Source organism: Tauraco erythrolophus, chromosome 5 (genome assembly GCF_009769465.1).
Source record: "Tauraco erythrolophus isolate bTauEry1 chromosome 5, bTauEry1.pri, whole genome shotgun sequence".
Classification (NCBI taxonomy): Eukaryota; Metazoa; Chordata; class Aves; order Musophagiformes; family Musophagidae; genus Tauraco; species Tauraco erythrolophus.
This window is the reverse complement of record NC_141469.1, coordinates 27,029,526-27,051,858: the sequence shown is the minus strand read 5'-3', so window position 1 is coordinate 27,051,858 and position 22,333 is coordinate 27,029,526. Positions and strand designations below refer to the sequence as shown.

Sequence of the window (22,333 nt, the reverse complement as noted above, 5' to 3'; positions counted from 1 at the left end):
CTTCTCCTAGGGGTGGCTGTCCTTGGGGACGGTGCAGCAGAGCAGAGGTGATCTTTCTTGCTTGACTTAGGAGGCTGTGTCGCTCTTTGGAGAGGATGTGATGTCATCAGGACTCCGTTGGGTAAAGAGGTGATGTTCGGCATCTGCGGCAAAATGAAGGGAAAAAAAAAAAAGATTTCTGAAGAAATTCAGTTCTAATCCAGAATTTGGGCTCAGTTATCGTTATCGGTTCTTAATGGCGCCTCAAGGATTTTGCCTTGATGACTTCCCTAGAGATTCAGACTGATGATGCTCATGGCAGAGGTGGGAGCAGCCACCGCTGCCTGCTGTCTCCCAGCTCCCTGGGGGCTCACCGCAGCTCCAGCTCCGCGTAAGTCACGGACAAGCCCCGTGCTTTGGCTGCAGGCCCCAGGTTGCGTTTCTTGGCAGGGATTCTGTAGCCTTCGCTTGCCCACGTGCAAGGGGTCTTGCGCGGATGGCAGAGCACACCGTGTGTTATTACCCAGCAAGCAAGGCAGGGGTGTTTCATGGCATGTATCCATGCATATTTTTTTACTCCGAGCACGTGTATTGCTGACACGCAGCTGAGTCCTTCAGGTGTTCGATTGTTCTCTTTGCAACTCTTCTTTGCAATTGTTCTGCAAAACCTGCTTTGTGCGAGGCAGGTGGTCTGCGATCTGAAACCCACCCAGAAAAACCCCATGCCCCAGGGGTATGCCTTTTTTTTTTTTTTTTTTTTTAACATCTTGTGGTTTTCTTCTCTACCCACAGCGGCTTCCGCCCTGCCAAAAAAACCCATGCATGCTTCAACGGAGAGGGGTGACCACTTGCACATGGGTACGGGCGATGTTTCCTGGAACTTTGCACGAACGACAGCAACAGCTTCACCAGACTGCGAGGTGATGGGCTGCTGTACTATTTGTTTCTTTGTTTGGCGCTTCCTTGTTTTCCTGTTGATTATTTTGCTGTGCAAAGTGTTTTTCTGTTGCTCCCTTGCAAAGAAAGCCCCGTTTTCCCACGTACGTCAGAACCCAGGTGCTGCTCACTTCGATGCCATTGCTATTGTGGCTGCTACTTGGAGATGAGTTATGGAAAAGGGTTTAGGAGCTGGGTTTATTTTGCTGGGCATCAAAGCGTGTTGGTGAGTGAAGGAAGATGCTGTTAGGCCTGTTGAGATGTGTGGAATTTGTACTTTCATGAGGCTATGACACTTGTGATGTCTACCTGAAATAGAGCAGATTTTGGCAAAATAAGGAGAAAATAGTTTTTTTAATTAAACAACGTTACAAGGATCTGGATCTCAAAATCTCATCAAGCAAATGTGAACATCAGGCTTGAGGTTCTTCCGAGGTTCTCCAACCGTCTCCAGATGAGACATCAAGTGATGCTACTTGCTTAGGCTTCTTCTGGTGTCAGTGGGCAGTTTATTCTCCTTATCCTAAGTAGAATTAATCCTCCCTTTTTAATGGGATAAGCTGCTCTTGGGAAGCAGCTGTCTTCATGGGCTGATGGAGGAACGTAGGCAAGGAACTGAAACCGTGGACGTGCCTTGTAGATGACGAAAGTTGAGTCTCATGTTCTCTGGGGTTCTGAAGTGAGCTGGTTCCTGCCATCGCATCCATCGGGACTATTGTGTGAGTGCCCCCCCTGCTTCCATCATTATCACAACTCAGTGTCAGAAAATGAAATTTCAAAAGCATTTTCAAAAGCATAACTCCCTTGGGACCAAAGTAGGAAAATTTCTAATTCCCACGCTTCAGCATGGTTTGAATGGAAACAAGCGTGCTGGCAAACACGGGTGGGGGGACCGAACATTTGTCAGGACTAGGTTCTCACTCTGCCGTAGTGTGTGGACACTTACCTGTAGCATGTAGTGCATGTCCTCAGGGGCGTGGTGATGGATGTGCTGGGAGAACCTATATGGTTAAAGGATCATCCATCAAGGGCTATTGACTTTCTTGGTAGGGACATCTTGCTTCTCTCTTGTCTCTGAATAACAGTAAATTTCATTATGAATCAGTCCCGGGTACCAAACTGGAGCCCAGAGGTTCTGCCAGGATGTAGAGGTGTCCTTCATCTTGGTCCTCGTGGCTCACGGATTGAGCTGCCTTCCATACAAGGCCACCGTTTCCTGTGTCACATTCAGACCCGAGGCTCTGCATCACCGTTCGGAGGTCTCCGTTTCCTCCTTGTACTTTTATTTACTGAAGCACTTTGTGACTCACCACTACACGAAAGATACCACTCGCCTCTGTCCCTTTTGATGCTTGTCCCTTGTGCCGGACAAGGGGGATGTTGGGGAGCCACAGCAGGTGGCTTCAGGGGGAGTTATTCCTTTCTGCTGCCTGCAATAAACTGCTAACGAAGATATCCTTTTAAGGCAAGACAAAAGCTTTTTGTCGGTGGGGTGATACAGCTGCAAGCCGGCATCTCTTTTCAGCGTGGACACCCTTCGTTGGCCAGAGATGGAACCAAGGAAGTGTAGCTCCGTCAGAGACGTCTGTGTGCCATCAGACAGAACCAGCCCCTTCCTATGCCCCCATCTTATGTCTTCTACATAATAAAGTAGCTGCAGCAAGGATCATATTTTTCTGGCTTCTGTGTTTAGGTATTGCTTAGAACAAAGTTGTTTCTGTTTTGCATGGCAAAACAACTAAAACAAATGTAATGGCAATTATTTGATTATGAAAAGCTCCAGGCATAAACAGGACCTCCAGGAAAAGCTTTAATTTTAAATCGACGCTTGTATAAATAATTCAGATCATTATATGTATGTTTTACACTGGCGACCAACTCCAAAACTGGGAGGGGTAGGTGGTTAATGCGATTAATTAAGAAATCCCTTTGACTTCAGCGTACTGTGGTTCAACAGTTTGTCCTCTAGATGATATTCTGCCATAGACTTGTCATCGTTAGTCTGAGGACATAAGTCCAATCAGTGAAACACCAGCATTAATAACAAGTTTTATTAGCAATTCCTGCTGTCCTGCCACAGTGATGTTATGACTAAGGAAGAAAAAAAATCAGACAACCACTTGCATTGAGTAAGAGGTGTCAAGAGACCAGCCAGGTTGGTTAGGCAGTAAAGGTAATTTCTTTTTTCTCCCAAACCTACCAATAAGTTTCATTTTACTCATAGCTAAGGTTGCAGGGCTCTGATTGCTGCTGAACTCCAACCGAAGTTGCTTATGACCGAGGTTTATCTTCATATACTAAGGCAAGCTTAGGTCTGTATTTAATTAATGTCAAACAATTAAACAGAAGGAGACAGGAGCAAGGAGAGAAAAAACAAAACCACACAGGGAAGAGACAGACTGACAAGGATCTGGAATCGGATGGGGCTCTGCAGGCGGTGAGTTTAGGATTAATTTTCTCTGTGCTTCCTTACATCCATTTAACAGGGAAGACATGAGAAATGAGAGGGAGCTTGGGGTGTCAGAGCTGGAGGAGGTGCTGAGTTTCAGATACAGTTGATTTCTTAGTCATTTTGTGGAAGGACCAGTGACTTTCGCATAGTGGTAAGAAACTCTTCAGCTTCATAGTGTCAGTAGTATCAGACATGGCATGGATGTCTCACAGTGCTGTGTGACTGGCAGCAGGAGGACATCTCAGGACATGGGAGTTGTGCTGTGAGGGTTGGTAGATGCAAAAATAGCATCAAAATGACCATGCTCTATGGGGTCCATTGTGTCTGATGCCCATGGCATCTCCTTATAGTGGTTCAGAAGGACTTCCCATTGCTAAGCAATGATGCAGTGTTGCTGATGATGAGCAGGTGCTGCTTGATCCCTGTGAAGGATCAGTTAGTGATAACTCAGGATGTGATGCCAGATGGTGTTTGCTTCAGCATTGCCAATTCTTCCTGTTGTTAACCTTTGAAGGATCCCTTTCGTAAGGAGGAATGGAAACTTTTAATGGAGATTTCAAAATGTAGTGGCAAATCACAAACTTCTGTTTCAAACGGAGGGGAAAAAATAGTGTTGAGACTATAGCATACAGCCTTTCCGGTGTGAAATGAGGCTGTGGTTTATGAGCAACTTGCTGCCCCCCTTTTCTTTGCAAAGCTGCAGCGCTGAAGGGGTTTGGAGAATGTCAAGGGCAACTGTTGCACACCAGATACTCACACAGCATCTTTCCACTGTAGCCGTGTGTTTCCAATTCAGTGGCCAATAATGCACTCTCTTCTGGGTACTCTTTGTGCAAACATCACATGCTGTGAAACGCAGTATGCAAACCACAAACACGACTGTGCTATCATCTCTCCCTGGTGTGGACATTTAACCTGCTCGCTGGGTTGAAAAATCTCCATAATCTCCCTGCCTGTCAATACCTCAGCGGAGACTTTGGTACAAGAAAACCTGAACGTGTTGAGGGTTTTCCTTCCCCAGGCTTCTTGCACCTTCTCCCTTGATGCTGCAGAGCTGGTTTGTGCAGACGTTCAGTAAATCAGCAATCCATGATGGCATCTTTTGGGGACTAGTGGCAGTTTACTCCACCAGTGCTGCAGCTGGAGATGGCAGTAGACAGGTTGATGTTTTTTGCAGCTCCAGTCTCCTAAATACCACAGAGCTTCGGTCTAGAACTACGGAAAGACTTTGTATTTTCTAGCATGAATGTAGGGTTTCCTTAAGAAAAGGAAAATCATATGCATAGCTCTGGTGTATAATTTTTTGTCTAAAGAGCAGTTCCACTTGTCTTTAATTGGTCAGCTGGGCTCGTTATCTAATTTCCAATTCCTATAATCAACTTTCTGTTGAGTTTGAGGCACTGTTTTGGCCATTGTCCTCTTAGTTCAACCCCCTTCCAGAGTCTCATATCCTGGGAGCTGACTTCTGTTTCATCAGTCCAGAGTCTTGCCATGTCTGGTCTCCTTCCTTGCTGCACGTTGACCTTCTCCTCTGAAGACCTTGAGCAGGAAAGCCTGGTGGAGATACTCCAAGGAGTTTCTAGGCCCATTTGTGTGGTGCAGGAGAACTTTCCCAGAGCAGAGTGTTGCTGTGCATCTTTACTATTAACATCTTTGAGAAGGAACTTTAATTTCCGTAGTTGGTTACAGCTAGTGGAATGGAGGAAGCGTTCCCATTGCTGATTATCCACCCTGTGATAGTTTGATGTGTGGGGGGTTGTTCTGGTGGCAGGGGAGGGGATTTGCTCCCTGTGCCACCAGATCTGAGTCCCATCCCCCCCGGGGGAGGCTGAGCCAAATTGGCGCCTCTGCGAATTGCCCTATTTAAGTTGGGACAAAGGGGCGGGAAAGGGCTCTTTGCTCAGGAGCGAGGAGAGAGCAGGAGGGCGCTGCCCTCGCTCCCGGCTCCCGGCCGGGCGGCCGCTCGGGCCCGGGCCGGCGCCATGTGCTCAAGATGGCGCCGGGGGAGCCGCATGGGGGACTCGGTAAGCGCCCCGCTCCCGGGGTGCCCGCCGGGCCGAGCTCCGCCAGAGAGGATTAATATCTAAGAGAAAACAACCACAACGACCGGGTCAGCCAAGATGGAGCAGGAGGAGGTGTGCTGGAGCTGAGGCTTCCCTTGCAAATCGGTGTGAGATGGCAGGCGGCCCCCCTGCAGCCAGGGTGTACTCGGCGGAGCAGCGACCCACTCGTGGCCCGTGGAGAAACCCACGTCGGGAAGGAGATGCCTGAGCCCAGGAGAGGTCGTGGAGCAGGGGATGCGCGACCAGGTACTGTTGATAATGGGGCATGGAATGCACGACGAGGTCGTGGAGGCATCTGGAGTCCGTGGGACGACCCACGCCGACGCGAGTGGCAGCAGCTCCCTAAGAGGCCGAGACTGGTAAAGCCCGAACTGGTGCGATCCATGGGGAAGGATTGCAATCCTGCGGGCAGGACTTACTTTGGAAAAGTTTGGGGACTTTTTCTTTGTGAGTAGGGGATCCACCGAAGCAAGGGAAAAATGGTGTAAAGACTCCTCCTTCTTTAAGAAAGGAGCGGCAGTGAACAACATGGATGAACTGACCTGCACTCCCCCATTCCCTGTCTCCCTGCGCCGCTGGGGGGAAGGCAGAGCCAGGAACGAAAGGAAAATAGGGGGTGGGGAGGTGTTGTTTTAAGATCTGGCCTTGTTTTCTCTTTTCTCCTCTCAAGTAACCGGTTTCGTTCCCTTGTGTCTCCTGTTTAGTAGCTGTTAATAAATTGTTTTGTTTTATGAAGAAAGCCTGAGTCATGTTTTACCCGGGACCATGGTTGGTGGGTGCTCCCTCTCGGTTCTTGTCTCGACCCTCAGTCCAAAAACCACGACACACCCCTCCTGCTGACAGTGTTGGCAGTATGGAAACCCATGGCTTGCTTGAGATTACTTGCTTCATCCATTTTGTCATCCCATTAACAGCGTTGGCTGGTTTGTACGACTTGTTAGTTCTTCCCAATTTTGCTTTTACTTGAAAAAAACCCCAATTGTTGCTGTAGATCAGACCTGTAAGATGCAACCCCTAGCCACAATAGCTTGTTCAAAAGGGGCAGAGGGGAGGAGAGATGACTGCATCAAAAAGCAGCAGCTGGTTTCATGCCCTCCCGTCATCAACAAAGCAAACTGAATTTGGTGTTAAGAGTTTCACTTTTAGCAGCCCGATCCCCATCAGTGCTGTGAAGAGGAGTGTGTGATTACTCTTTCCATACCTGTTTTCCTAGAGGTGCTGCTCTCGCTCGGTTTGTGAGTGTTGGACTCAGTAGCCATATAACAATTCAGGTTTAAAACATATCCTGCAAACTTTATTTCTGTGCACATTATTTTACTGGCATTTATGCGTTGTAATATAGAACTGCAGAAGGATCTTTCAGAGACTGGGCAATACAGGGGCAGGTGAAATTTGGAGTAGATAAATGTGAAGTGATGCATGCAAAGGAAACCAGTTCTGGCTTTGCTATAAAAATAAGGAGCCAAACATGGCCATTTAGGGTGAAAATTTGGGTTAAGACAGGTAGTACCATGGAAACATCAACTCAGTGCTCAACAGGAAAAGCAAATCAGATATTGGCAGGTAGGAAAGAAATGAGGTATAAAACAGAGAACACAGCTATGTCACTGTATGGCCCAGTGGTCCAAGCCATGGTCAAACCAATCCCTGGACAATCCATAGTCCAATGCATTGCAGAAATCCTTGAATGTTGTTGTGTGTTGGTCTCACGCTCTCATCTCAAAAAAAGAAGTAGTAGGACCAGAAAAAGTTCAAATAAGGGCAAAATGGAGGGTCAGAAGTCTGAAATGGGTTTTGTGTAGGCAGACTAGAACTCTTTAGCCTAAAACCAGTTCATTTAAGTGGATATACACTAAAAATCTCCTGAATCGTGAATGGCTGGGAGGGACTGGAGAGCAATTGATTGTCCACTGCCTTTTCCAATACAGAAAGTAAGGGGCATCAGATGAAGCTGATGTGGATGAGGCTGAAAGCAAATGAAGTTGTGCTTCACCCATGGGTGTTCCTGTCAAAGGACATCGAGAATGCTGAGCCTGGACAAATGCTTGGAAGAGAGATCCATTGTGGGTTACTAAATAGATAGCAATAGGCTCAGGAAATCTTTTTAGTTAAAAATAGTCAGAATATTAAGGGGAAGTATTATATGTGATTGTCCTGTCCTTGTTATTCCATAGCCATCTGCTCATAATCAATGTTGGAGATGGAATAGTGGTTTGGATAGACCTTTGCTCTGAACGAAACCAGTCACTTTTATATTCTTAAATATGAGCTCTCATTACAATGTGTCGTTTTAAGGAAGCCGTTTTCTTCCTTAACTCCAGACTCCATATCCGTTTCCTCTGAAACACTATTAATTTTCCAATTATCTCATTCTTTAATGCAGAACACTTAAATCTTACTTAGCTGTTGGCTTTGCACAAGGACGTTTATCCCCAGTAATGAATCCTGCGGTACTCTGTAGCTCTCCCAATGTCTCTGTCCTCTGGACTGCAGGTAGTGAGAGAAGAGGGCAGGGTCCAACTCTTCCATGTGGTTACCATCATGCAGAGAAAGAAATTGTTTTCTGGGTGTGTATACATTCAGGATATAGGAGATACATCACATGAATTGCCTATGGCTTGCCAACCTGTCTCTCCAGTTGTGCGAGCTGGAAGATAATGGGTTGGAGACAGTTTGAGCTTCACGTGGCTCCTGCCTTTGAGGGCAGCAGCATCCATCCCAGCAGGCCCTGTGTCTGCATTCCTGTCTGCTCATGGTGGGACAGGACTATGTGCACAGCCCTTTGGGACTCTCCCACACTCACGGCGCAGCCACGAGCGGCACAGGGAAGGGGCTATATTGCCAGTTCCTCCACGGTGTGCCCACCTGTAAATGACACCACTGAGGGTTCTATGACCATCTTCAGTGCATCAACACCCCTTCATCCTTCTGGCAGAGCCCATTGGAACAATTCTGCAGTTACCTGGGACCCTAAGCAAGACACCTTCGGTGCTGGGAGAGGGCAGAGGAGAAAGGTGAGTTTTTCTTTTATTTTACCGTTCATATCACCCTGGATGCCTCTTGGAAGAGGGATAATGGTCAGGAAGGATGTTTGATCCCAGCCAGCTAGCTCAGTTTGTGTTCTGGCTTTGGGGAGGTGAGGAGGTACCTGAGTTTGGGGACCAGGGGAATTTGCATGGTAGCAGCTGCCTTCACCTGGCATCTCTTTGGGGATGGCAGCTTGGGCTCCGCGCAATACGATGTGACCCATGTTTCTAAATTATATCAAAATTATCCTGGCTATGGTAGTGATGGGTGAGTCAGAGTAAAATGGAATGACCTGAGGGAAGGCATATATTTTAGCAATGACTGTTCCACCACTGCTCTGACTCGTTTCCTCTTGCATTGAGATGACTTGAGACATGTTTTAAAAACAGCACTGTCATTTGCAGCTTGTTGCTCAGGCCAGGAATATACAATCCCAACCCCCAGGAATATCTTGTCTCCATCTTTTTTTAAGAGACTGATAGGAAACATATTGAATTTTTCAAGGAAAACTTGAATTTTGCACTGGGTGTTGATGTTAAGGCATAACATTTTGAAGCCCTGTAGCTGGGTGTTGGCACAGCCCAGCACCTTTCCCTGAGACATCAACCAGCGAGTTTACCTTGTGCTTAGGCTGGACAACGACTGCACCTTGAGCTTTGCTGAGGAACAACGGCGGTTCTGCCTGTGACCCTGCCTGGGGGCTGGCTGCAGGGCCCCCTGCAGCCCAGCATCTCCTCCTGTGGTGGCACCTGAAGAGATGTCAGAGATGATGGGACTCAGCTGTGGTTTCTGCCATGGCACAACATGGAATAACAACGTGCACCCGTGTCCTCCAAGGATGCTCTGCCTGTCCCTGGAGGCAGCTGCCCTACACCCAGGCTTTGTGCTGCATTTCAGGCTGCCTGCAGCCCCGGCTCCCTGCACTGGGAGGGAGCAACAGGAAACGCGGTGGGTGAGATCACACGAGTAGCTCTGGGGACAGAGATGTCTCCTAAGCCACAGCCCTCCTACCTGCCCAGCCTCATGGGGAGGGAGGTTGGTTGCACCCCATATTTTGGTGCCCAACCTCCTGGCTGGACATTTTAACCACGAGCAGAGAAGCAGAGCAGAAAAAACAAAGTGGCTTGCACCTTGGGCTGGGTAAGGCTTGCTTCATTGCAGTCAGAGGATGGAGGAAGGTGTGGGGTGGGACACAGGGCTGACAGCTGTTGGCAGCGTGAGGGTGGTTGGAACTGGCTTGGGAACCCAGGTGGTTTTTTGGTGTCCTCCAGCAGAGCTCAGGCCTTGAAAAACTCAGTGATGCAAGACTTCCTCAGCAGACATCCATGATTTCTGCGGAGCTGGGTTTTCTGCTGTGTGATGCAGAAGCTCAGTCTGGTTTGGACAAGACCAAATTTAGCCCTTACTCATTGCCCGACGAAAAATAGCCAAGGAGACCAGCTCATGGGCACCTGTGTCAGCCTGGCTGCATGAGGGCTCCCAACCCCTCCAAGGAGCTTTTCGGAGAGGATGGAGAAGGCTTTGCCATTTGAGCGGGTTTCCTTTTCATATTGACTGCCTGCTGCCTTCCTTGAGCGGCTCGTGTTAGAATTTTTGGGAGTTTTTACGTTAAATGAGCTGAACAAGTTGTGTGAGATCCCTGTTGCAACGACACATATATAAGCTGTGCCTGGCAGAGAAAAAATTCTGCGCTGATGCCATCATTGGGATTTTTTTTTGAGTGTTTCACATCTGGTTTTAATTTATTAACTAGATCAGAAAGTGCAAATAGTGGTAATGATATTCCCCTAATTAAAAGCGCGACGCAGTCCCCCTTCATACACCGGGATACCTTAGAGGCTAACTGAGGAATTTAACTTCAGCTGATAAAACAAATGGCAATGGGAGGAATATTAAACCTCCTGTCCTGTTGCAAATGTATAAAGCATGGGGACAGTTTTGTTTCATGTGAAACAACCACTGGTGTATTAGCTCAGAGTAATCTTTCCCATAGCAAGGTGGTAGAGAAGCAAAATATATACCTTATACAGATTGATTTTTAACTCGCTCTGATACGCGTTCCAGTTAACCAAATGCTAAAGTAACACATATTTGTATATAATTCCACAGAAGCCGCAGATCTCATCCCGAGTGCACGCAGCATAGGTATATCGATATACATAAACATACTGTATACTGTAAATAGAAATTACAGGAACATTAAAGTAGCCATCTCGGGTTTATATATCCCGAAATTTGGTATGTTACTATTTCTGGTTTATTGAATGAAATGTGATGAAGTCCAGGGAAATATGGGCAACACGTACTTATGCTGCCTGAAGGTAGTTTTTTGTTCACCTGTGATTTTTTCTATAGGTATCTGCCAATCTATATAGCTGTCAATATATATATATAACAACATAGATATAGCTATATATATAATATGTAACACATAATATAGAAAATTAATATTTATAATATGGTTATATATCTAACTGTAATATAGAGTATGTAACTATATACTATATATTGTATATATGTATATATTATACATATATTTAACTGTAATATAGAACACATAAGTTATAACTATATAATAATATATAGTTATAAACCCATCAATATAAATGTCAACATATATGATACAATATTGCTATATTTAAGGTTCCTGTAAATTGTTTAATCTATGAACTAGCAGAACAGCCAAGTGAACATACGGCTGTGTCTGTGCCCTAACAGGATTCAGGAGAAGCAGGTAAAAATTGGGATATTTTTGCACCTTCTGGGACATATCTGGTTTTACACAGAGGCAGAAAAAGACGTTTAGAAATTCCTGTTTAACGAGCGTGGTCCGGATGCCTAGAAGTCCTGCTGTGGATCTGTTTTTTCTGCCAGGAGGAGATATTTAATAAGCAGCTACTGTGCACGGAGGCGTTCTGGCCAAGGATAAATTGGAAGGAATTTAAACAGCACTCATGGATATACCTCTCTGCTTTCCCTTTGCACGAAATTCAGGTTTAATCATTTAATAAAGTTGTTACTCATCCTTTCTCTGTTAGCGTGCCCAACTGAGCTGTGGTTACGACTCTGCAAAGTTCTTTTTTATATATTTTTAGGAGCTTTAAAATCAGATATAACTTCCAATCTCGTGTCACTGGCTTGTTTTCAGTTGAATGTTTTCAACAGCACTCGATTTGTATTTGCTTGTTTGTATTATAAAAACACAGGCGGCCCTCCACAGAAAAATGACTGAGCAGGTTAAAGGAATAAAGAGCAATTTGGCACTGCCAATATAACATCGGCAACTGAGATGTTCTGGAAAGACTGACAGTTTTTTTAATCCATTTACAGAAGTTTTACAAAAATGTGAAGGCTATTTACTGCAACACGTGAAATACCTGCTCTGCTCTTTGTCCCTTGAATATTTTCATGTTTTCAAGATGTGCATGCACTGTTTATTGAAAGAATAGCTGCAGTCTTTTTAAAGAATATATTATATGTAGATTATATAGAATATATAGAATATAAATATAAAATAGACTATAAAATAAAAAATGTAACAATATCAGATTATTGCAACATGTAATTTTGGACCTCTTTTACAGTTCCTTGCCTGATGATTCACAGGGATGAGCCTAACATGGGTAACACTTTGTTCCTAAATCCATACAGCTGCAAACCCCTCCTTGTCCTATTCAAAGGCCTTTTGTCTTTGTTCAATTTTTTGCTGTGCCTCCTTTCGTCATTTAAGGTGACATTATTTATTAACCGCTCACGTGAGGGTTTGGGGTTACATATAAAATCCCATCATTTTCCATTCTAGCTATGGATGTTCCTTGCTGCAGGGAGGGGGGTGACAGTGGGAGAGAGGAAAAGGTTGGTCCTTCCTTGGAAGGAAACGAGGAATAAATTAGGGACTCTCTTTTGCCAGGACACGGCGGCAGGGGTGATGCTGTGATGGGTGATGCCGTTACTGTACTTCTGCCTCTATGGATCTGGACACTGTACCATTAGCAGAGACGCACGGAAATATTTTCCCATTAGTTTCCACGATGGAAGCATCCCTTTTCCCCCACGTGCCGCAACAGGGCATCCCTGACTCTTGGCTTGTATCGTCATCGTGCTCTCAGTACAGTGATGAGGTAGGAAAGAAAAGCAAAGAGGTTGCAGATATCAGGGGAATGGGCTGATTTTCTCATACATAAAAGCATCTTTTTAATAGTGCTTCTGATTCTTTCTTACATACTCTCTGGGAAAAAAGTCTATGAAATAGGAGGTGATTTTTTTCCACCAGCTCTCGCAGTTGTGAAACCTGCTGCTAAAATCTCTCCGAGGTTTACTGTCTTAAAACACCCTATTGATGATTACAGGAATTGCTAAAATTTTTTCATTGTTTCCATTGCTAAACTGCTCATACCTGTGTTTCAACAGGACACGTAGCATCTGTGACTGCTGCTGTGCTCTCCTGGTTTTTGTTGTACACAGAGGATGTTGATTTTGTTGTTTGTTGTTGTTGTTGTTGTTTAGGTTTTTTTGTTGTTTTTTTTTTTCAATTTACAAAGGAACAGCGAAGCCAAATTGGGGATTTCAGGAGTTGAGCAAATTCTTTGCTGCCCGTTACAGTTATTCACTGCCAGGCAGAGAGCCAAGGGGTAAATCCCCACCATTTGGATGGGAATTACTGGAGTTGGGATAAGCCAGTGGCTGAAGTCTATCAAGGAAAGATGGTGCCACCCCGGGTGGTTTCAGTGAGGGCTGGACACCATGGAGACGGCCTGAGCGTGGGGATGGAGGGAGGAGAAGTGGACTGGGCAGAGTTACCCCTGAGGCCACTCACCTTCCTGTGGGAGAGGAAGATTGGGCTGTCACAGCTGTGCCTTTCGCTGCCCTGCTCCAGCCCCGGCTGCTTGGCCATGGAAGGCCATCTCCTGTGCTGGGGCAGAGGTGGGAGAGGTGAAGCAGGGGTGGACATTAAGGTCGGGATGCCTCAAGTGTGGGAAATGGAGCTGGGGTTTCAAGAATAGCTGTGGGTAGAGGGAAAAACCCTGGTTTTGACAGAATAAACTTTTGCCTATGGAAAGTTTCAAAGGAGTTTCCTTATAGCTCTCCTGTAAAAAATACATATCATAAAAATCATCTGCTCCTGGGGCGAAGCTCTGCGCACTGAGTGCTTGCAAGGCAGAAAAGCTGTGAGGTTGGTTCGTCTGAGCTTTCACAGAGCTCAGGTGTGCCAAAGGCAGAGATGCTCCAGGACCTGCCCTGGGACTCTGGAGCCACATCCGCCCTTGGCTCTTGGGCAGCTGTAAGGACATAGGGGGTGTGCAGGACAGGAGAGCCTTCCTGCTTCCCCAACAGTAAAAACAGCTGCTGGCCTTCCCACCACGCTGGGGACAGGAGGTGTGGGCCACCTTCCCCCTGCACTTGCTGCAGCGGATGCAGCCGTGTGCCAGTGCTGGTGTCTGAGCAGAGATGCGGGGCTGGGGCTGCCACCGGGGGTGAGCGCCCGCTGCCTGGGCTCAGCCCAGCGCTGGATTTCCATCCCGCGTCAGCCGCGCAGCTCCAGGCAGTGGCTGAGCCGTGTTAACATCCCTGGGGAGACCTGCCCTGCTTCTGGAATTGCTTGGGGCTCAGCACCATGGATCCTGCCCAAGGCTCAGCACACATGGACATCGCTCAGGGCAATTCTGGCCGTGCCATGCCACCGGGCTCCATGCCAGCCTCCCACCAGCTCTGTTTGCTCTCAGAGGTGGCGTTGGCCTTCAGGCTGCGCCAGGTGTTTGGCCTTGTGTCCATCGCTTTGTCTGGCTTTCCTCTCCCACTCCTGGCTGTTTGCATGGGAGAAGGTGCCCTCCCAGACCTGCTCCCCCTACAGCTTTTGCTCTGCTTAAACTCTGGCTTGGTCAGAGGCCATGGTTCCCTGATCATCACATGACCATGTCCCTCACCGAGCAGGACCACAAGACATCAGCCAGCAGAGCAAAATAGCTGTGATATATTCACTATTGCTAACAAACATGCCTGTATGGGACCTTCACAAGCTGTGCAGTGACCTGCCCCGGCATCTGCTGGTTGCTCTCAAAGTGTTCGTTACTAAAGCCTTATCCACCAGCGTTGGCAGGAGCAAACCAAAAGCACCTTCATGCTGTCCCACAGATGAACATGGAGGAGAGATGAGGAGCTCACAGCATCTCCCCAGCCCGCTGAATCCCCTCAGTGCACCAGCCTCGGTGCCCCCAGTGCAGAGCCAGTGGTGGCATTCACCCTGCTCAGCACCCTTTGAGAAATGCTCAGCAAGCTGCAGGATCCCGCCTGGTCCTGTTGCCACCTGTGGTGTGAAGGAAAAATATTAAAGTCGTCATCCATCTCAGGAAAGAAATGTCTGTCTTGCAGTGCAAGCCCATGTCTGGCCCCTGTAATGTCCTTCCCAGGTCACATCCAGGCAGGGCTCAGCACAGTGCAGGGGATGGTCCGTGGCTTCTCCCTGCCTGAGATGAGGGGAACCGGTGGGATTTACTGCTTGTGGACACGAAGCCACAGCCTCCGTCGCAGACCTGGGGAGAGACAGCATCTGTCAGCCCTGGGATCTCCTTCCAGCCACCCATCCTGCTCCTGGGCTCTCCCGGGAGCCCGACACCCCTCATCGTCCCCCGGGGCTGGCTAGATGCTTACGGTAGAAGCGGTGGACGGTGGAAACCAGGCTCAGCAGGAGGACCAGGACACCGACAGCCAGAGGGACCCAGACCAGGGGGCTGCAGGCATCTGGAGAGGGAGAGGACTCAACATCTGGCACTGTCCTGCCCCAGCAGCTTTGGGTGATGGAGTGTGGGGTGGTAAAGGGAGAAAAACAAGGCAGGTCCTCAGAGGAGGGGTGGAGGACATGGCCATCACCCTGGGGTATCCCTTGGAGGGTGCATTACACCTGAAGGCATGGCAGGCAACTTAGCTATGAGTCACGACAACATAAATTGAAATACATCCTTAAACCCGTGTACATCCCAGGGAACCACTTCTAAAGGAAGAAGTCAACTCCATCCGGAGCGGTGGGTCCAGGTGTACCCGGATGCCCATCCCTGCAGGGTCACATTGTGGTTGCCCCCACCCCAGGACAAACCCCAGCTGGACCCTGGGGACCCCCAGGAGCTCAGCAAATCCCTCTTGCAAGGCAGCCTGAGCCAACCCGGTGCCGTACCTTTCTTGTCAGCAGCTTTGCTTTTGGTTATGCACCGCACGGGCTTTGTGGACAGCGGTGCCTTGGTGGTCTTCAGAGACAGAACATCAACTGGTGGATAAGGAGAAGAGGATGGTCAATATGGCACCAAGTGCAGCGGAGATCTCAAACAGCAGGCAAGGAGGGGTTGAAATTCTGGCTTTTAAAACTAGCCCCATTCAGGGACCCCCCACAAAGGGCTTGGGTTATCCAGAGGGGCCAGGAGCTTGATGTGAACCTCTTGGTGGCCACAGAAGTTACCAAGAGCTTGTAAAAGTGTTAATAAAACAATGATCCAGGCAAACAAGGGCAGAAGGTTAAGGCAGAGAAAAAGGAAACTTCCTCAAGCTACATTTACTGCCAGACGCCATCTCATCAGCGTTGCATGAAATCACAGGTAGTGGGAGATTCCAACAGCACTGGGAGGTTTTAAGAGATCCCTGGATCTTTTAAATACCCAGATTGCTCTAATCTTTGCTCAAAATTAGATTTTTTTTTTTAAATGATAACATGAGAGCAGGATTTATTATGGTGTATCTGAATTACAGCAGAGTGCATTCATCTCTCTGTTAAATTGGCCAGGAAAATATCCCAGTAAAGTCATTAAGTAATTGTACATCTGACCGCTCAAACTCCACTTACTCAAAATTTTACATGATTCAAAACTATTTTTTTCTGCTTCTATCCAAGATTGAAATTCCTAGGGAAACCACTGTTCTTTTACATGGAAAGGTGAGACATTAGGTGTCTGAGATTTATCTGGACAACTTCTCCCTTACATTATAGTAGACTTAAAGAAAAGGAATTTAAAGACAGTTTCTTTTATCATGTCTACTAAAGGAAGAAAAACAAAATATCCAGCAAAGCCCGAGTCTTCCCACCTGCTGGTGTTTAGTTTTAAATTGGAGTGTCCTTGATCATGCTGTTTTTCAGCCCTGTTTTTCATTCTTTGTTTTGCACACAGATATGTGCCCAGTAGATAGAAACCAGTTCTCCTTTATCTTAAACCAGCTTTTCTTTGAGCTGGCAAGAATCCGAAAGAGATTTCTCAGCCAGCTCCAGGTGCAAGGCATATTTGCAAAAACAACCAGAAAGGTTGGGACACTGGGGATGATTTAGAGCCAGCATCCATAGCTGCATATTGATTAAATAAGTTATTTGTCTCCCTAAAAGCTTGCAAAAAAGAAGTTGATTCCTTCTTAAACCACATTATTTTCTTCTATGTCGGCTCCTGCTCTCTGGTCAAGGGGAAAATGGGCTGAAAAAATCTGTACGATCCAGGGTCTCTAACACATCACAATGCCACTCACAGACAGCTCTGATTTCTGGCTGGAGCTCCCCAACGATGGTGGGTTGAGAGCTTTGAGGAATAAATCCCATTTCAATTCTTTATGTGAAGGACAGGCTTGAAACCTGCAGTCAGATCCACCCCAGCGCTGAGAGGGGTGATGCCCTCCAGCCTTCGTGTTGCTCTTGTCACTTGGAGGAAGGAGCTGGGAGCTGAGCAAGGCACATAACCAGCCTCTCATCCAAAATACCACAGGGGACAAGAAAAATGCAGGACATGGCAATATTGGGGCTGAGCATCTTCCCATGGAAAGCCTAGGACATTAGGATCAATGCGTTGCTCAAGGTATGACCACAGCAGAGCAACTGCTGGTGGCAAAAGGACTGACACATGCAGCTGACCTAAAATACAGCTGTTTTCTGTATTTTCTGACTTCTTTGGTCTCATAGGTCTCTTCAGTAAAACCCCAGAGCACCAAGCTCGCATGTCAGAATTGGAAAGGGTCTACCAACATGCACGACCCCTTACCTAGGAGACCTCATCACAGCCCACCGATGGCACAGTTTGGAGACCTGGGGGTGACGCTTACCCACATTGAGCCATGTCCCACGGTCCAGGAAGAGCTGGGAGGACTGGGAGATGGAGCAGTAATAGACGCCGTTGTCTGAGGCGTGGAGGTGGCTGATGTGCAGGCTGGAGGAGGTGTGGGAACTCGTCCCATGGACACTAAACTTGTCCTGGCTGATGTTTGTGCCATACGTGGCTTTGCCTAATGGGTTGGAAAATAGTAAGAACTCGAAATTTTTCCTCTCCTGGCTCCAGCGGTACCAGTACACCCCAGTGTGCTCCTTCTTCAGGTCACAGAAGATTTCTGTTTTCTTGTTCGTGTGGGCTAAAATATGCCGTGGAGTCTGAGATGAAAGTACATTTGTACAGAAACCTAAAAAAAAGAGACAGGAATACATAGGTATTATTTATTTTTCATTATTTTTCTTCCATGCCAAGTATAAATTTTCTTTGTGGGCTTAAGAACATCAAGTAGTCACAGACCAGGGGATTATACGAGCAAGAAGCAGGATCTTTATCGGGATGATGCCGTATTCCCTCAGAGTCCCTTTCGAATTCCCCAGCTATTTTTTGGTCAAGCCTAGTTACACAGGTAGCGTTTGCTCTGTAAACACTCATCTAGAAAGGAGGCTCGGTGGCTGGGAGAGGGATGGAGGGATGATTTCGAGGGTGTCCTCGGGGCTGTATGTGCGGGGAAGGACATCGCTGCCTGCTCCCGCAGACACCCCTCTCCTACTCTCCTTTTCTCATTTTTCGGAGAGGCTTCACCTCTCTTTCAGCAGATTTTTTCTTTTGAGCCTCTTAACTTATTTGCCAGATTTTTGTTCTAACAGCAGTAACATCAGTAAACTTCAGATCGCATCTCAGGCACAGAAAAAGAACAAAAAAAAGTGCAAAACATCTCAAAACGAGCCGATTTCATACTAGTTTTCAGACGATGTTATTTTTGTACGAATTTCGAGACCTGGGGAAGGAGCAAGACAGAGGGGTAGTGGTGGGATTGAAAGCTTCGGTTTGGCATCACATCACCTTGTTTGGGCTTTGCAGCTTTTGTGAAAATTATCTGAGTTGTGTTTGGCCTGGGCAGATGTGAGCGGTGTCTGCGCGCGAGCGAGGATGTGTCCTTGTGAAAAGGATAACAGGTGACTCGTGATCCCTTCTGTTCAGCAAACAATCCTACAAACCTGCAGATACTCTGAGACTAAGGAAAAAACAGGTCTTTGAAGATACAGATGCTCTCGCTTCCCCTGCCTTCTTCCCAGGCGTGTTTTAAAGCTGCGGAAAAAGCTCGACAAAACACATTTTTGGGCCTTTTTTACACTAAAATATCCCTATTCCTTCAAAATCTCAAAGCTGCTTATAGTAGTTGTTACAAACAGCCTCATGCAGCCCTGCAAACCCAATGACTGCAAGAACACCTGGAACCATCCCCATGGCCCATGGCCCATGGCCCCAATGTCCCCCATGTCCCCAGTGGGGACAAGGAGAGGAGAGGGCTCTGGTGACTGACACAGGTCCAGAGCCCTCCTCCATCCCCACGCCAACGGCCCCACTGCTCCCAGCTTGCAGTGGGACAAGCAGGCTTCAGCAGGCTTCAGCTCTAATGTTGCAATGCTGAAATTCAGACTTTGCACACCAGCTGCAGCGTTTCACTGCATCTTCTGGTGCTGTGACAATATAAATGTCTCGTTGTTACTAAAATACATCATTTTCAGGTTTTGGAGTGTAATCCTCCCCAAGTTTGCTCTGGCAAATGCCTCTGTGTGGTTGTAGGGGATGAAACATGTGACCATGGGGCATGGCGCCTTCAGGGTCTCCATGGCTGCTCTGAGGTCCAGCTCTGCTGGACATGGGAAACTTAAACCCCCATGAAAACCTTTTCCTCAAGCTGTTGGAGAGATGTTAGATGAATCAGAAGGGATGAGAAGAAACCCTGGAAAACGCTCTGCTCAGCTCTGAGCCAGTGGTCAAGGTCCAGCGGGGTGAGCTGGGATGGAGTCAGAGCAGAAAACCTCATCCTATGCCGCACCTTCATCCCCCAAAATCTCCCTGTTCCCTTTCCTGGTGTATGTTCTCGCAAGGCACCACAGGAAATCAGGGTGGGATGAGTTTGTTTCCACATGCCTGGCCAGACCAGCCCGCAGCAGCTCAAAACCAGTCCCTTTTCCCTTTGCGTGTGCAGAGCAAACTCTAATTTACTGGGTTTTTCTCAGCGGGGACCCCACCATATAGATCTATAGGATATTATCACCTGTATGTATATGTCAATGAAGTGCCTCAGGCTGTTTGCTGCCAGATCTGCTGTGTTATGTCGCAGCTGGATCACCATTACACGCCACGAATAAAACACCCTGCAGTCCTGACAGCCTCTACCAAGGATGCTGGGCGGCTGCGGACCCAGGCTGGGCAACATCTAGGGGGGCCGACTTGAGCTGCCACCCTAATATATATGTTTAATGGGTGTTTCAAGCTTTCAACAATTTAGACCTAGGAACTGATGGCACAGTTTGTCCTATAAAGCGTAATTCTACCACTTTTCTACGACATCGACTGTGTATATTTGATCCAGACTTTCAGCACCTGCAATAAGCAGAAGGCAGGATGGTTTCAGAACACATTGATTCCAGCTGTGGCCCTTGGGAAACATGCAGTCCTTGGATAGATTTAGAAGAAAATTTGATGGGATGTTTATCATCTTTGCGTTACGCAGGCAGTGGAGATGGGTGCTACTTTAACTTCTCCATCAGCGGCTTCCCATAGTCCGTGTGTGCTAAGAGGGTGCAGTAAAAACAAACTCTGAGATGTCTATACCATCATATATTGCACTATAAATAGGGTAGGGCAGGGTAGGGCAGAGTAGGATAGGATAGGATAGGATAGGATAGGATAGGATAGGATAGGATAGGATAGGATAGGACAGACTATTTCAGTTGGAAGGGACCTACAGTGATCATCTAGTCCAACTATCTGACCACTTCAGGGCTGACCAAAATCTACAGCATGTTATTAAGGGTATTGTCCAAAATTACGCGGTGACAGGTAATACTACCCTGTAGATCTATGCTATGCCTGTAGATTTAAAGTTCCATCATCCAGATGCTGTGCAACGCATCCCATGTGCTGGAGCGGGTGGGAGGAGAGGCTCCAGCGTGATTTGAGACGCCCTCAACCCTTAAGAGACATGTCCTTCTTACCTGTGATTTGGACGCAGATGTAGAGATGGAGCCACAGCCGGGCCATGGTGGTGGAGTCAATGATGGAAGGGTTTTGTGCCAGCTCCCACTTCCCACACACGGTCACTTCTTGGTGGGGCTGGCTGCACCCCACGAGGTCCTTCCCCGTCTCGGCGCAGATGTTTCACCAATGGCTGCCAAAGCACATCTGCCGCGGCAGCTCCCGGAGCCTCAGGCCGGCAGCTTCTGCACCGAGCCTCCAAACCAGGTGTGCGTCAGCCCCACACGCTTCTCCACGAGATCCCCCCCCAAATCCCCTTTAGGAAGGAAAAAAAAAGAAAACTCATTGATTTTTAATTATGATTTCTTCATATTTCTTCACCAGTTTTTAATCCTTCTTTTAATCTAGCTCCATGCAATTAAAAAATGACAAATGCAGGAGCTTGGCATTAAAAATCAAAGCAGGAAAGGATGAATTTTGGGTGGTTTCTCCTCTGTTGAAATCAAAAAGCATTCAAAATAAGAAAAGCCTGCAATTTGAGCAGTGAGGCTGTTTTCTTCAGCAGAATCTTTAGCAGGAGTTGTTTTTCTCCAGGCCTGGAAAATGTTGAACACCAAACAAGCTCACCATAAAACAGAGGCACGAGGCATCACAGAAAACTTTGAAGCCAAGAGCAAGAAACCTCAAACAAATTCAGTGGCTGAAAAACCGCAAAAATAAGGAAATTCTGCTGGGGCTCCCCACCTCGCAGCGGGTGCTGCTTTGGTAGGTGTGACAGTGCACGGCTCGTACGCAGAAAAGTTTAAATGACAGAGAAAATAACAGAGTGGCTTTGAAACCTCTTCAGGAGGGGGAGATTTGAAGCGCTTGGGGGTTAGTATTCGAAGTGGGAAAGGCGTGATGTGAAATTATAGGTGTGAATTGCTGTCGGCAGCCTTCAACATTTCAATGTTTTTGGAAAAAAATATAAATTATTGATTTTATTTATTCCCTGTTCCCCTGACTGCCAAGAGGTATTCGATTTTCTTGTATGCCCTCCTTGGGCAGATACTCTTGGTCCTTTCAAAGCCCCAGCATCTCCCTCGGGGCTGGCTCCCCAGCAAGGGGGGATTTCCTGGGGGTGTCTCACATGGGGACACCAAGAAACCTCCCCCAGGGGTTGAGCTGGCAGAGGAATAGGAAAAACAATATTGCACCTCGTAATATTTTTGGTCCATTTTGTACCAGATTTTTCCATGCTACCGTAACACATCCCCTCCTCATCACTGTTTAAAATAATTTCCTGCTCGAAGTGGGTTGCTAACCACCGAAAGTCTTGCCAGGAAGGACTCGACTGAATCGCTCCTTAACTCTTTCCTGGCAGGGGAAACTAATTTTAGTGCTTTCAAATGCATTTCAGTGCTTTTAAGCTCTTGTTTTCACAGCTGAGCCCCCAACATGGGGCGCAGCAACCCTTGCTTTCCCCCTCGTTACCTCCTGCTCTCCTTTCTCCTTGCATTTCACATCACTCCCAAATTGGGACCTCCCCAGAATGGGGTGTAGGCACCTCTTTTTTTTTTTTTTTTTTGGAGAGGTTTGTTTAGTATAAGAAATGTCACTGCAAGTGAATTTTCCCTTTATCCCCATGGTGAAGTCGCTGAGCTGAGCCCAACGTCCCTGGA

The 22,333-nt window shown here is 47.2% G+C and overlaps 1 protein-coding gene across 1 annotated transcript; it reads right to left on the bottom strand.

The window, feature by feature from the left end:
• Positions 1-14,946: 14,946 nt before the first annotated feature.
• Positions 14,947-20,738, bottom strand: CD8B (CD8 subunit beta). The gene is made up of 5 exons (XM_009991394.1): positions 20,693-20,738; positions 17,521-17,871; positions 15,626-15,715; positions 15,106-15,195; positions 14,947-14,987 (listed from the first exon to the last, which is right to left on the bottom strand). Exons 1-5 carry the CDS (start codon positions 20,736-20,738, stop codon positions 14,947-14,949), a joined length of 618 nt encoding a protein of 205 aa, XP_009989696.1.
• Positions 20,739-22,333: the final 1,595 nt, after the last annotated feature.

Bases quoted from the DNA above. Each gene is read 5' to 3' on its own strand.
- CD8B (XM_009991394.1), bottom strand. From the start codon at position 20,738: ATGGCCCGGCTGTGGCTCCATCTCTACATCTGCGTCCAAATCACAG. The intron at 15,196-15,625 runs GTACGGCACCGG...CTCCCTCTCCAG, and splicing joins CAAAGCTGCTGACAAGAAAG to ATGCCTGCAGCCCCCTGGTC. The intron at 14,988-15,105 runs GTAAGCATCTAG...GTCTCTCCCCAG, and splicing joins CACCGTCCACCGCTTCTACC to GTCTGCGACGGAGGCTGTGG.